At 34.4% G+C, this 15,480-nt stretch overlaps 1 protein-coding gene and 1 pseudogene across 1 annotated transcript; one reads left to right on the forward strand and one right to left on the reverse strand.

Moving 5' to 3' along the window:
* Positions 1 to 228: 228 nt before the first annotated feature.
* On the reverse strand, positions 229 to 8,936 carry LOC145566433 (elongation factor 1-alpha-like). Its single transcript, XM_081625856.1, has 3 exons — positions 8,757 to 8,936; positions 569 to 904; positions 229 to 489 (listed from the first exon to the last, which is right to left on the reverse strand). The coding sequence occupies exons 1-3, from the start codon at positions 8,934 to 8,936 to the stop codon at positions 229 to 231; spliced, it is 777 nt and encodes a 258-aa protein (XP_081481982.1).
* A 6,037-nt stretch (positions 8,937 to 14,973) lies between these two features.
* On the forward strand, positions 14,974 to 15,071 carry LOC145569744 (small nucleolar RNA R71; annotated as a pseudogene).
* The last annotated feature ends 409 nt before the right edge of the window (positions 15,072 to 15,480 follow it).

A 15,480-nucleotide genomic window follows, 5' to 3' on the forward strand; every position in this document is an offset into this window, starting at 1 on the left:
CACATGTTACACTGATAGCGCGCGCGCGCACACACATATGACAAACAACCCAATTAAAATTAAATATGTATTGCTTGCACTACTATTTTAATCTTGAAACTGATTATTTCAGATAACATAACAAAAAGCATTAACAATTCATATTCACTCAGATTGTAAGCAAGAGATTTGAATAATTCTCACCAAAATTACATACCTGAAAATTGATTAAGAATAACTAAGTTAGCCTCATTGAATATCAAAATAAGTAACTATCATAATTCCAACAAAATCAAACAAGGAGGTCAATGATTTGTTTGAAATATCCCAAATCAAATTAGTTTGCAATATTTTTCGAACAAATTCATAAACAAAATAACCCTCAAACCCAGAGATAGGAACAAATGGAATCTTATCAGGGTTGTATCCAACCTTCTTGAGGTATGAAGATACTTCCTTGACAATTTCATCATACCTAGCCTTTGAGTACTTAGGAGTGGTGGCATCCATCTGTTACATACAGTAAACAAACCAAAAGTCAGAATCAACCAATTCAGATACCAAAGTACATGATCGTGAATATTCATACCTTGTTACAGCAGCAAATCATTTGCCTGACACCAAGGGTGAAGGCACGAAGGGCGTGCTCACGGGTCTGGCCATCCTTAGAGATACCAGCCTCGAAACCTCCAGTGGTGGAGTCAATAATGAGGATAGCACAGTCAACCTGGGAGGTACCAGTAATCATGTTCTTGATAAAGTTGCAATGTCCAGGGGCATCAATGACAGTGCAGTAGTACTTATTAGTCTCGAACTTCCACAGGGCAATATCAATAGTAATACCACGCTCACGCTCAGCCTTGAGCTTGTCAAGCACCCAGGCATACTTAAAGGACCTCACCTGTAGTATCGCGAATAACACCCCCTAGACCAACTGAAATCATAGCCCTATTGATCACATCCTCAACATTCACACCAAAATCGTTTAGCACCAATTAGCACAAATTTTCTATTTACTTTTGAGACTAATTGTTTTACTTTTACTAATTTTCTAATTACTTTTAAACATAACAAGAAGCATTAACAATTCATATTCACTCAGTTTGTAAGCAAGAGATTTGAATAATTCTCACCAACATTACATACCTGATAATTGATTAAGAATAACTAAGTTGGCCTCATTGAATATCAAAATAAGTAACTATCATAATTCCAACAAAATCAAACAAGGAGGTTAATGATTTTTTTGAAATATCTCAAATCAAATTAGTTTGCAATATTTTTCATAATTCGAACAAATTCATAAACAAAATATCAAAAAATTCCAAACATAATTTGCAGCAAAATCCAGTCTAATTTGCAAAAAAAAAAGATAAAATATCAATAAAAAAAATATCGCTTAAACTTTTTATAAACCTAGAAAAATATTAAGCTTTCTATGAATGAATTTCAAGTTAATTTATAATCGTTTACAAGTTCACAACCTCAGAAATTATAATCATAATTCGAATTTTACTATTATCAGCCCTAAATTCACCATACTGAAAATAAATTTACGATAAACCATAGATATAGAAATTTAGTGATTTAAAAACGAGAAGAAAACAATCGTACCTCAAAAGCTGCTTCAATGGAGTAAATAAAGCTCGAAAGTTGCTTCAATGGAGAAGTGGAAGCTCAAAAGCCGCTTTGATGGAGAATTCAAAGCAATGGCTCCAATGGAGGAGAGAGAACGGGGAGAGACAGAGGAAATTGGGTGATCTCGATCTAAATATTAAAATGATCTTATCCGTCCATTATTTTTTAATCTAACGGTTGTAATGAGTTTCCTGTTCCTATTATGGGATTGGTTCTCATTATAACCTGGTCCTATATATATACATATATATGCTTTCTTATTTAGGCAACGTATTTTCAGGTTTATACCTCTTAAATAAAATAAAAAACAAAAAATCCCTAGTGGAGTCGCTAGCCTATTGTATCCATTTTTTGACTAATTAAAATTAGAAGTAAAAATCCCACGTAAGTCGATAATTTGACTAAAAAAGAAATTAGAGTCGCCACTCTATTTTTGCCCGAATAGAGACGGTCTTTTTGTTTATGATCGTTTTCAAATAGAAAACGACATTGACTCCATTAGGTGAGGCACTATATAAGTATGGTCTTAGGAAAATTAGAGATCTAGGTACGGGATATAAGTTAGGAAGATCGAACGTTTGGAACTCATCTCTAACTCTGTTCTAACGAACAGGCTCTTACTAGTACGTTGTTAATTGGTTATGGTTATTCACATACTTTTCCTTAAACTAATGCATAAAAACACGAAAGTTTCCACATTGTCAATCACATTAAATTTTTTTTAAAAAAGTGAAATAAACCTTACGATATATGCTGGGTTTGAGCATTAAAGTTGTCTTACGTACCGTTTATTGTGGGATTTGAATCCACTCCCGGATCAAAACCCTACGTAGTTCTTACGAACATCCATTTATACATGTTAAAAAATTTCATACGACGTTTCAAGAAGGTTTACTTTTTTTTTTTGGGAGGGATGGTCGATCCGTATATGGTCATTTGAATGAGGCTGAGCAATCTTGCTTTCAGGATGGAGATCAATTTATCAAGGTTGAGGAAGTCACTAGAATCAGCGACACCATAGGAGTTTCTTCGGGGAGATTGATTTTTGTTTGTAAAATGCGTCTCAATTTACTTTATTTAGGGTTGACCAACTTCCAAAAAGAGATTGTATGGGCTTATTTGAGTGTGCTAAAAAGGGCATTTTATTTGGTATGAATCGAGAAGAATACGAAGGAAATGTATTTGGATTGTATGAAATTGACTTATGTAAAATGGACATTCCATATGGCTTAAATCTAAATGATAGGTAGTGAATTGAAAATCTTAATCACGTTAAATTACATAAGCGATCTATCAGAGATAATAAAACTTTAAAAGTATAATTCTCTGTGGCAAATAGATCATCTTGTAACCTGTCATGATTGAATATTCAATTTTACCCTCTTATTTAAATGTAAGCCATAAACCATAAATCGAAAGATTTATTTTATTAATAAAATGATACAAGCATGCAAAGCCATATTTTACTTAATTAAAAGTTAGTTGTCTCTTTATTAAGAAATGCATAAGGAAATTTTGCTCTTCCGAACGGTGATGGAATTAAAACTTAAAAAAAAATTCTTTAAAAAGTATAAGGCATTCTATTCCAAAATAAATAAATTATTTATAATGCTCCTTTCATATAGCCATAGGATATGAAGAAGACTAAAAAAAAGTTAGTCTTAAAGTGATATATATGTGTCTCTTTATTATATGAGATTAATGAGTAATTCATAGCTTTCTCAAATGACCTAATTTTAAATATTTTAAGAAAAAAATTACCAGAGGTATATATAATAGGGTGACACAAATTATATAATAATATTCATTCTTTTCTTCCTTGAAGTTCTCAAGGGTTTAAAGTTTTCCTAATCTTTCGGATGTCATAACTCATGTTACAACGGTCAGATTTGAGAATATGATAGGTCTTTGGAAAGGTCTACAAGTCTTCTATAACATATCAAAACTCAGGATTCATCCAACGGTTGAATTAAAAGATAATGAATTTTCTTTAAAATCACTCCTGTTTGGGACGTTCATGGGGAATTGGGTGATAATGGTCAAAGTACTTCGAAATTGACATGATCCTTTTAATGGAATGTTAAGGACAAACATTTAGATACTCTGTAGGAAATTATCCCTTTTTAGAATTCATTTGATGTGCCAAATAAAAAATGTATTCTTGGTTGGGAAAAACAGCCTCAAAACAGTTTAATATTTTAATACCTTGTTTTGTAAAAATCATAGAAAATAGAGTATTCATCCTATGAGAACGTGTGACCCCAATTTAGATATTTTAAGAAATCTACTTTCTAAGTAGTTAATTTTTATTTTATTATTAAAATAAGATATTGGTCGAAATTGGAAAATGGACAGACCTTTAGTAAGAAATTTGTGGTGTTACTAAGCCTTAATGTCTGATTTTTCATGGATTGGTTAAAATTTATTTTTAGAAAATTCCAAATCTCATACATTCCTAAATACATAAGCTCACTGTGAAAATTTTATTTCTTAATTTTATTATTAAAAATTATTTTTCTACATAATAAAAAATAAAGTGGTCGAGAATGGTATTTTGCTAGAATTCCATCATTCATTCATTATAGCTTCCTTATGCATTTTGTACAATTATCATTGCTTTCATTTCGTACTCTACATAATGATGATACATACAAGGGAAAAAAAATCAAACAAACCATGTATACTCACTCTCAAACTCGCTCGCGGTCAGTCAAATTCTATTTGGTTTCCAAATTAGGAAACCGGCACGTATAGTGTCCAAGGAGGTTATGGAACACACAAAAGTAGAAAAGTTAGTAAATGTATGTAAAAAATAATATGAAATCACAAATAAAAAGAAAAAAAATATTACCTTGACTTTGGGTAGCTATCTTGAGGAATTAGTAAAAGTAATGTCAAAATGATCGATTTAATTTGAGGCCAAGTCCTTCTACTATATTTTTTTTATATATATTTTTTTTTACTAAAAATAAAAATTTTTCATTAATTTTTTTTTATATATCAAATTATAGTGCCGAAATAATTTAGACTTCTTTTATGAGTTTTCTTTTTTAGCAGTTCTCTTCGATCCCCCCTTTTTTGTGAAGAGTGGGTGGTATATATATAGGAGCAAATGGGATCTAAAATACAAAATACAAAGAATATACTGCTTATACGAAATAAATACATACGAATACAAGAGTTAGGTAGAAATTGTAACCAAAATTCGTCTTAATGAGGTAGAGGACAAAATAGAATTAGCCTACTACTTCATGCAAAACTTATTTACTAATTAGACTGAACAAATGACAAACTTATTAATGACTAAAAATAATTAAAAGTACTAATATAATTTTAACACAATTGTTAATTGGTACTACTTTCCTTTGAAGAGTGTACTTACTCTTCGTATTTCTAACTTACCATAGCAAAATAAGACTATTACAAAACCCGCTTATCAGAAAATAACAAGGAGAAAAATGTTGTTTGCCATTGATTGTGGATACCGTTTAGGAAGAAACACAGCTCAGTGATACAACGTATTGTCATATAACACCATTTTCTGATTTTTGTTGCTAAATTACAACCATGGCTTACCATTTTCTTTTTCAGTAGGGATTTGACATATCAAATGAGTGGTAATGGCAGAGGTATCTTTGCTTAGAGCCACTCTTTCACTGTCAAACATTGTCGTCATTACAATAATCGGGAAGAGAAATAGCATGCATACTTACACTTGTTATTTCTGAGTGTATGGAATAGAGAAAAGATGAGTCCTTGTATAGCTGTAATGGTGTTTTGGTGAGGATTTGAAAGGAAGGAAGAAGATGAAAAATGGAGTAGTAGTATTACGTTATTAACCAAGTGAAATTAGTGGAACGAAAACAAGTTATAATTAAGGAAGTTAAACAAAAATGAAATAAATAAAATAAAAATAAAATGCTAAGGGGGAGCCGTGACTTACTGCAATTACCAATTACCATGCATGCATTACATGCATGTTTTGTTTCTTAGTGATTGTCATTTTATTGTCATTTTATTATTGTTACTTAAGCCGTGACTTTTACTCTTTGTTAGCACATTTTCATGCACATTTCAATGCATCTTATTAGTCATTGTTTCTTAGACATTTCATGCACACTTTTAAATTCTTTTTTTTTTTTTTTATTTTTTTTATTATTATGTATCAAAAGGTGATTGAAAATATTAGAATAATAATCACAATAGGATACATGAAATCAGTAGTGCTAAACTTTATCCGGGGTTAGAAAGTGATACTATAGAAACGGTCACGATTTTAAAATTGTGTAGATTAAAGGGTCAATATTTGATACTCTCGACCAGGATATGTTAAACGGAATAAATGTTACATACGTCAGTGGTAATAACATTGTTTTTATTTCATTTTTAAAAGATAACATCATTACTATTATTAGACTAGACGATTACACGATTGGGATATGATAAAAATACGGATAAGATTTACTCCCTATAAAAGGGAGATTTTCCTTATCCGAAATCACCATTCACCCCCTTATCTACCCAAAAATACACCCCTTCCCTTTTCATCTTCGGTTTTCATGGCTCCCGACAACCAAAACCATCAAGCTCCAACTCCATTCGACGAGCATTTTCGAGTGCTAAATTTATATTTAGCTTTGATTATGGCGTTAGTGGTGCTACTAATGGCGTTAATGATTTTCATAATCATGAATAAATGACGACTTGAAGTTTCCGGCACGGAGTGTACAAGGTTCGAGTTGTGCTTCAAATTAACCTCGAGTTTTGTTCGTAAATTAGGAGTATAAATTGTAAGGGTTTTGTATACTCCAAAATTATAAATAAACACTACTTGAATTTTTCTCTTATGTCTAATTATTGCGGTTGTCGTTAGCAAAATTAAATTTGTTATTAGAATTATGAAATTACAAAAAATTTATTAGCTAATTGAAAGTAAAAAAAAAAAAAGGAAAATGGGGGATCAAAATTTGGTGTCTACACATATATACAAAAAGCGTAAGAATGCTTCCCCTCAAGCTTAAATAGAGCATTGTCCTCAATGCTCTAAACTAGGGTGATCACACCTACATCAAATTTTTTTTGTGCTTTTCATTTTCTCTTCCGTTTTTTTTATTCTTTTTTCAAAGCATTTGCACTTGCATTTTTTTTTTCACTTATTGCATTGTCTTCGCCTCTTTTAACTATAGACGACTTTTTCAACTTACATTTGCCTTTATTCACACACTATATACAACACATGCTTGCTTAGCAAAAGAACCAAATATCCACACTCATACACCATAAGAACCAACAAACTATGGACCACATGCTTCACAAAAAACCAAGAATGGAGATAAAATGAAACAAATGGTTAGAAAGTTAGTAATATGGCTTGAAAATAAGGAATAAGGCTCAAATGGTTTGCAAAGAGGCAACTGTAAACCCATAAACAAAAATATAAAGTTTAATCCTAGAAAAGGAAAAATTACCACCCCGAAAAGATGTCTTTGTCCTTCTCAAATGGTTAAGTCGTGATCTCGGAAGATAAAAGTCAAGTTCTAGATAAAGTAAGCAATAGTCAAGGATTCATGTGCCACTTACGCAAAATAGGTAGAAGGCTAGAAAAATGAAACCTCACATGGTTGTAGCAAAAACTCACTATTAGCTTTAAATCCATTATAGGAAGCAACACCATCTTACCACAAAAAAGTAGACTAGGGCTTCACGGTCCCAAAAGTTCTTAACACACTACCTTAGCATACTCTATCCTAGAATCAACCAAGTATACTCTCAAACCGTGCATACCGTTACCATGTAGGAAGTCACTCATTCAAAATACAAGCTCAAATGGCATTATGTCCAATTCATAAGCGAATGTAACAAGAAAACAAAATAATGCCTCAAGCAAAAATCTTTTTGTAATTTTTTTATATTCAAAAGAAATAAAAAAAGAGAAAAGAAATGAAAAGGGAAAAGAAAAAGGAAAGGATAAGAAAAGGAAAAGAAGAGGGAAAGTAAAAGAAAAGCACAAAGATGCATGCAAAATCATATAAATCCCAATTGACAAATAAGTGGTCATTCGACTACAACGGCAATTATCCGAAACACCCTTACGGTTTTGATAGCAAATATCCTCGAACCATTCAACTCTTCCAAAACTATTTCTAATTTAAGCAATCAAGAAAGAAAAATAAAGAGGAAAAAATAGAAAGATCTCACCAAGCAATCCAAGCTAGACTTTATAAAAGAAGCGTAGAGAAGCTTACACCTCCATGTTTCTCCAAGAAGAATAGCAAGATCTACATGGAAATATGAGAAAGAAAATAGACTATAAATAAAGAAAAATGTTATTAACTTCAAAGCAAAATCAACAAAATAAAACTATACACTAACTACAAAGAATTTAGATTAGAGGGATTTTGATTCATGGGTTTGGATTGAAAGGGAGCACAATCATCATCATAAAAAATTATCAAAAATCATCATCAAGAAAATCATCAAAAATTCATCATAAAACCATCAAAAACCAAAAACTATCATCAAGACAACTCATCAAAAACCACCATATAATCAAAACTTCATCATCATCACAACAACAACCAACAACATCATCAATGGCAAAGGAGAGGCATCATGCAAAACAAGCACAACAACCATATGGACAACAAGCACGCTCAAAACTCACACACACCCCACAAACAAAGAAGAAAGTCCCCCAAGCTAGAAAGAAATCATCTCAACATCCCAACATACAAAGCAAAAGATCAAACAAGGGGACTATTGGCACTAGGAATGGCCTCACCATCATCATTCTCCCTATCATAGGAAAAACGAATGAGGGTCCATAAGGATCCCATTCCCCGGTATAACCGGGTGGCCAACCATAATGACCTCGAAATTTATTTTGTTGCCAAGAGATCAAGGGAGTATATTCCGAGGGACACTCAAGGGGGGTGGGGTGAGTGGGATCGACATAGGGGTAGTTAGGATCACCCCTATAGTCGCTTACACCTGGCACACGGTAATCATAGTTATCGTGCTCATCCGGAAAAGAGCACAACTCGGCATTAGGTCCTTGCGAATTTTGCCAAAATAAATATGTAGGCCTACTATCACCCTCGAAGACGGTACGATTGTGGCGGACAATACGGATAAATTACCGTGGGGGTGATGTCGCCACAGTTGATGCTTGCATCATACAAAGCTTGTTGTTGGAGAAACATAACTTGTTGCATCTCCATGAGCCCTCGTATGCCATGTTTCATGCTCTCCATTTGTATGTGCATAGCCGCCAAATCTTGCTTGAACATGCCTTCCAAGCCAAGTTGCATATTCATCATTTATGCTTGCAAAGCCGACAAATCTTGGTTAGAGACTTGATGTTGTTGTTGTCCATCATCATCATCATACTCATCCTCCTCCTCAACACCCAGCAATCAGTTGTTTAAGGGCACAAAGACATTCTCCTTCCTCCCACCATAGATACACAACTCCTCATGAATAGATGACCCATATTCAACCTCATTCGCCACTTTTCTCTTGTAGCTAACAAAAAAATTGTCAATTCAATCTTGGACATTTTTCCCAAATCTTGCTTGGGGAAGACCGAATACCCCAAGAGTATATGCAAAACATGAAGACATAGTTGAAAAATGTAACTAGCTAAAGAGTAGTGAGCGGTAAATTGCTCCTTCCTTAAAATTGCATTCCACCAAGCAAACTTTGCATAACCATTGAAATGCTCATGCTTTGGGAATAAAAGATCTGCATCAGGGTCAAAATCAAGGGACTCATTGAATTCTCGGAGTGGTAGGGTATGAGTGGTTTTGAAAAGTTAGAAAAAAAAACTCAAAGTCGGCATCACCTGTTGGAGTGGTTAGAAAAAGAAGTTAGAAACTCCCTTGTGGGCTCGGCATATGTTCGGTAGGCGGAATTTACAAATGTGCCTATCCGAAGATTTTCAAAAATCAACCACAAATCCTCATTTATGCCCAATTTGATCTTGTCTCCTCTATGATAATGGCGGGAAGGTCTAATGATTCTCTTTTTGATGTCGGTATGAATTGGTTTATGCAATGGGTTTCGGAATTTTAGAGGTGGGAGAGGTAAGGGTTCATTTGAGTCTTGCATTTAAGGGTCATGTTGGGGTTCCACAATCCTCACTTGGGGTTCCTTCCCCTTCCTCCTTTTCGAAGTCAAAGATCTCAAAACTCTTGACATGATTAATCAACCAAGATGAAAATCAAACCACTCAAATAAGCAACCACAATCACCACCAACACCAATATAGTCAACACCACAACACTACCACACCAACCATACTAATGAACGCCAACTTCAAAACTTCACCAAAATCTCACCAAAGATGAACAATAATGCGTAAAAAAGCAAAATTAATCAAGTTTTGAGCACTAATTCACCAATATTCAAAAATCCCTAATTTGCTCTTCAATAGAGATTGAAGCTTGAAAAAGAATAAATGGTGAGTAGTAGTATTGTAAATGGTTAATTTGAGGAGAATTATGTTGGAATTAATGGATTTTCAAGGAAAATTTGTGAATTAGAATGATGTTTGAGAAGATTTGGTGGTTAGGGTTTGAAGTTTAATGTGAGAAAGAGTGAACTCCGTGAGATAGAAGAATGAGAAATGAAGAAAAAGAAAGGAAAGAAAGAAACAAGAATTCTCGGCTGGGCTTATGGGCGCCCACGTAGGCCACCTGTGCGCCAACACAAGACTGCTGCGCACCCGCGCGTGGGTTGCGCAGGTGGTCGCGCTCCGAAACTGCTCTCGGTCTTTCTTTGGAGCGCTCGCACACCTATCCACGCGCCTACACACCCCTATTTTACCTCTTTTTCCTTACTAAAACCTTAATCTAACATTCTTAATTGCATTATCCTTCCGCACGTGGCTTAAAAACAAGGATTATTAAGCACAACTCTCATTACAACCACTAAACACCTCCAAATGATGCTTCATGCTTGATCAAATGAATCCAAATTACATGAAATTCGCCCTATTAAAACAAACACAAAACAAGTGAAGAAAAGAGAAGATGAGAAAAGTAAAATGAAAAAATAAAATGTAAAGAGAAAAGTTAGAGGGTCGGGTTGCCTCCTGGAAAGCGATTGCTTAAGGTCCTTAGCTTGACCCTTCCTCCAAGTCATGGAGGGTCAAAAAATACCACCTTGTCCAAATTGGTAGAGAGGGAAAAGTCATTGCCACTCTTTGGCAAAATCAAATCATGAGATTCATCATCGTGCATCATAAAATCACGATCAAGCTTGTTATGCTTCAACGTCTCTTTCTTTGTCTAGGGAATTCTCCTTTTCTTCTTTGTTTTCTTCTTTCTCGGGGCAATGAACTCCATACCATCAATGCCACAACTCTCATCATCATTCAAAGCAAGTCCAAACCAATCTGCCATCTCAATCACATCCCCAAGCCATGAGGTCTCTTTCTCAGCATGCCATCACTAACCAATTTGCTATCAATGCTTATAGAAGCATTGCCACAACCTTCAACAACATCATTAGTAGACAACGAAAGAGTGTAAGTGTAGGGAATATTTCAAGCATCCCACACTTGAGCCCCACTGTGATCATACACTTATGCATGGTGGCGTCCAAAGGAAAGGAAGCTAGAGTAAAAGAGTCGCCAACAAGTTTTAGGAACTTGTAAACCGTTCACAGGGTGAAGGTTACACCCCTTAACGATCCAGGAGATCATTAACTCATAGGTCTGGAACCATGACTAAAATTTCGGGGTTGAAGGTACAAATCCAACCTAAAAGAGATTGAACCTGCCCTAAATAGGCCTCTAATTTATTCTTCTCGTATTCATGTGCGCTTTCTGACTAACATACAACCAATAAAATAACCCTAAACATGTTTAATCTATGTTGGTTAAATTTAATGCACAAGCAAATCTATTATTGGCGATCACTTGAATTATAATCATATTAGCCTAAACAAGATTATTAATTATCTTATTAAGCATGATTACAAGTACAAATTCCCTTTAAACCCGCAAGAGAGGGCATGATCAAGCAATAACAACAAATATATATATCAAGCAACATAATAACAATCATGATAATCTCAATAAAGCATAATAATAATAGCAAGATCCTAGGCATGATACTAACAAGATTAATAACAAATCCTAACATGTCACTAAACAATAAAGATCAAAGCTTTATTCCTAGCATGATACTAACATGATATAAAGAAAGAATAGGAAGCATCATACAGACATGCATGATATTAAAAATCAATAAAAGCATCCTAACATGATACTAGGAATCAAAATAATCAAAACATGATTTCTATATCAAAAGAATAACAATTAAAGCAATTACTTACTTCAATGCCTCGTATCTCTTTCTAATAACAAAATACACACGTTAGTAACTTCAAGGAAAATAATAAATCAAACAATTAAATCAAACAATTAAATCAAATAATTGAAATAGAGATTTGGGACCAAACCCTCAGAAATATTAAACCTTTCACGTCTAGGGTGAAGGCAACTTCAAACTTGGCTAGGTGTGTCTAGAACTTGTGTATGTGGAATTTTGTAAGAGGGAAGGTTTAGAAAAGAAGAGAGAGAGAAAGAAAGCTTCTAGCTTTTAGAGAGAGAATAGAGAGAGTTTGTTGATTCTGGATGATTGATGATGGAAAACGGAGAGATACAACCCCTATTTATAGAAAAATAGTCCGGAAACAAATCAAGTCCTATTCGGAATAAAACTAGCATCTGTCGCCAGGCGACAGACATCAGCACCAGGCGACAGAATCAGCGCCAGGCAACAAACATTGTCGTTTGGCGCTAATTAAAAGATAAAACGCGTTTTAGTACACGGAATCCTCTTCTTAATATGATTAAGCAGCAAATTCCGTATTTATCAAATTAAAATCAGGTTTATCATAAAACTCCTATTTTAATCCAAATAAAACTATTTAAAATATAATTATCAATCCTAATACTATTATAATTAAAAAGAACCTTCTAAATATTCTAGAAGATTAAAATCAATCCTAATAACTTTAGGAATAATAATTAATATACCCTCCTCTAGATCATTTGGCCGCATATGAAATTCATTTCGAGCCAAATTTAGTATTTTGACCATAACTTCCTCATTATTCATCGGAATTGGGCTTATAATATATCGTTGGAAAGCTCTTTTCGAGCCCGACCCAACTACACTATTATTGGACACTTATCATGGACCAAATTAATTGGACTGGATATTTTCATAAATAGAGTATAAAAAGAAATGTTTTCAAAAACAGAAAGAGAGATACTTTAATAAAAAAAACATCTACATCACTAGACTTTTCACACTTTCACCTCGTTCGATAATCAAATGACGTGAAAGGTATTCATCACTGGGTTTGGTTTTGGGGAGACACATTTGGGTGTCTATAGTAAGAAATATCATTTAAATTAAGCAAATTAATACACATAATTCCCTGCACATAAGAAAGGAACTCATGCATGGGTTTAAGGTTTAAGCTAGCTGAGTCGTTACCAACACACAAGGTAATCATGCCACCTTTTACATCTATCAAGGAACCTGAAGTTTCTAGAAATGGTCTCCCTAGAATGATAGGAATATTGTCATCTTCTGTAATCTCTAGCACAATGAAGTCAACATGGATAGTGAACTCTCCTGTCTTTAGGGGGACATCCTCAATTCTACCTTTGGGAAACTTAATAGAGCGGTCGGCCAATTGTAGGGTCATGTTGGTTAGGAGGAGCTCACGTATATTAAACTTCTTGAAGACGGAATATGACATTATGCTAACACTAGCACCAAGGTCACAAAGTGCATTTTAAAACACTTTTCCATTGATATTGCAAGGTATTGAGAAATTGCCCGGTTCTTACATCTTCTTGTGTAAGTCATTGTTGATAAGAGCAATACAACACTCCCCAACCTTTACCAACCTCATTACACTCTCTTTTTCCACTCAAGATTTCCTTAATGAACTTAGAATAGTTTGGCATTTGTTTCAAAGCATCGGTGAAAGGGATATAATGATGAATTTCCTTAAGCATGTCAAGAAATCTTCCAAATTGGTAATCAATTGTACTCCTCGAGAACTTTTGGGCGTAGGGAAGTTTGGGTTTGATCACTTCATTTTGCACACTCTCTCCCACTTTTTCCTTCTCATTAGCAACCTTACACTTTTTGTTAGACACATCATGCTCATCATCATTGAATGGATCACTCACCTTCTCACCTTCTTGACTCTTTCTAGAAACACTCTCTTCAAGGACCTTACCACTCCCAGTGGTGGTAAAATAGACCAATTTCTTAGGTTTAATCTCTGGAGAGGGTAGAGAAGAGAGACTAGCGCTCTCTTTTAAAGTATTATCTAGTTGAGTGATTTGAATTTTAAGCATTTTGCTATGTGTCATCATCTCATTAAATTTCTTATCACTAACCGTCATGTATGTGTTCAAAATCTTAGTTTGATTTTTAATTATCTCTTCAAAATTATACCTAGAAGAAGAAGAGGGTTGAGCAAAGGAAATAACCTTGGCCTTGGGTCTTTGGAGCAAAACCTGGTAGGGGACCCCTTTGAGCATTGTTTTGAATATTTCCCCTATTTTGATTGTTCCAATTACCCCTATTTTGATTTTGGCCATAGCTTTGATTATGGTTACCATAACCTTGATTATGATGACTATAACCTTGGCCTTGATTTTGGCCACTATAATCTCGGTTGTTATAGTTACCCCAAAAACCTTGGTTTCCTTGGTTACTATAATAACTCTCTTGATTATAGTTGTCAAAATTGTCTTGGTTTTGATAGTTCCTATTCCCTTGGCCTCTTTGATTATCAAACCTTGAACCATTGTGATTGTTATTAGACATATAGTTCACATGCTCATCCTCATTACCATTAAAATCATCACATCCATCCACAAAAGCACGAGGGCAATTAGAAGAATCATGCTCATATGAACCGCAAACTTCACAAAGAAAACATCCACTAGGCATGTTATTGGAAGAAGAAAGAGGAGTAAAGTTAGAATATGTACCTCTCCCCTTATTTTGGGAGGGTGTTAGAGACAAAGCACTCTCTAGTTTGGCTTTGATAAAAGTCATCTCCTTCTCTAGATTTGAGATTTGAGATTTGTGAAGACAAGTTGTTGATGGCATTGAGGTGATCAACAGATGAAATTGTAGAGCCCCTCTTTCTTGTTGATTCTCGCTCACCGTCTTGCCAATCCATATATTGCCTCACTACATCTTCAATAATGTCCACAACTTCCTCTTCCGTTTTTTCATTATGGGACCTCCAACTCCCGCATCAAGACAAGGCTTCCCTTGAGACCACCATAAAAGATTTGAATGATTTGATAGGTCGTGGTGAGGACACTCCCTTTGATACTCTTTGTATCTCTCCCAATCTTCACACAATTTCTCACTTGATTTTTGCTTAAAGCTTTGAATGAGTGTTCTTGTTTTCGCCATTTTCTTTTAGGAATAAAATTGGGATAGAAATTCTTTAATAACCTTGTCCCATGTCTTCAACAAGTTCGGCTTGAATTCCTTATCTAACTATTCTAAGACACGCCCTATGAGAGAAAAGGGGAAAAGCTTGAGACAGATGAATTATTGGGAAACTCGATTCACTTTAATAGTATTGCAATATATTTCGAATTTCTTGAGGTGGTTTAGTGGAATCTCGTTCTTGGCCCCACTAAATTGTCCCGTCTCTATCAAAGTGATCATTGAAGGTCTAATTTCAAAATCATTTGCGAGAGTGGTAGGTGGAGCAATCCTACTCTCAAACTTATATACGCACGGAATTTCCAATTCCTTCAACACCACTCTTGGATTTTCTCCTATTCTTTCTTGCTTCGCT

The sequence above is a fragment of the Chenopodium album genome, chromosome 11 (genome assembly GCF_948465745.1).
Source record: "Chenopodium album chromosome 11, dcCheAlbu1.1, whole genome shotgun sequence".
Classification (NCBI taxonomy): Eukaryota; Viridiplantae; Streptophyta; class Magnoliopsida; order Caryophyllales; family Amaranthaceae; genus Chenopodium; species Chenopodium album.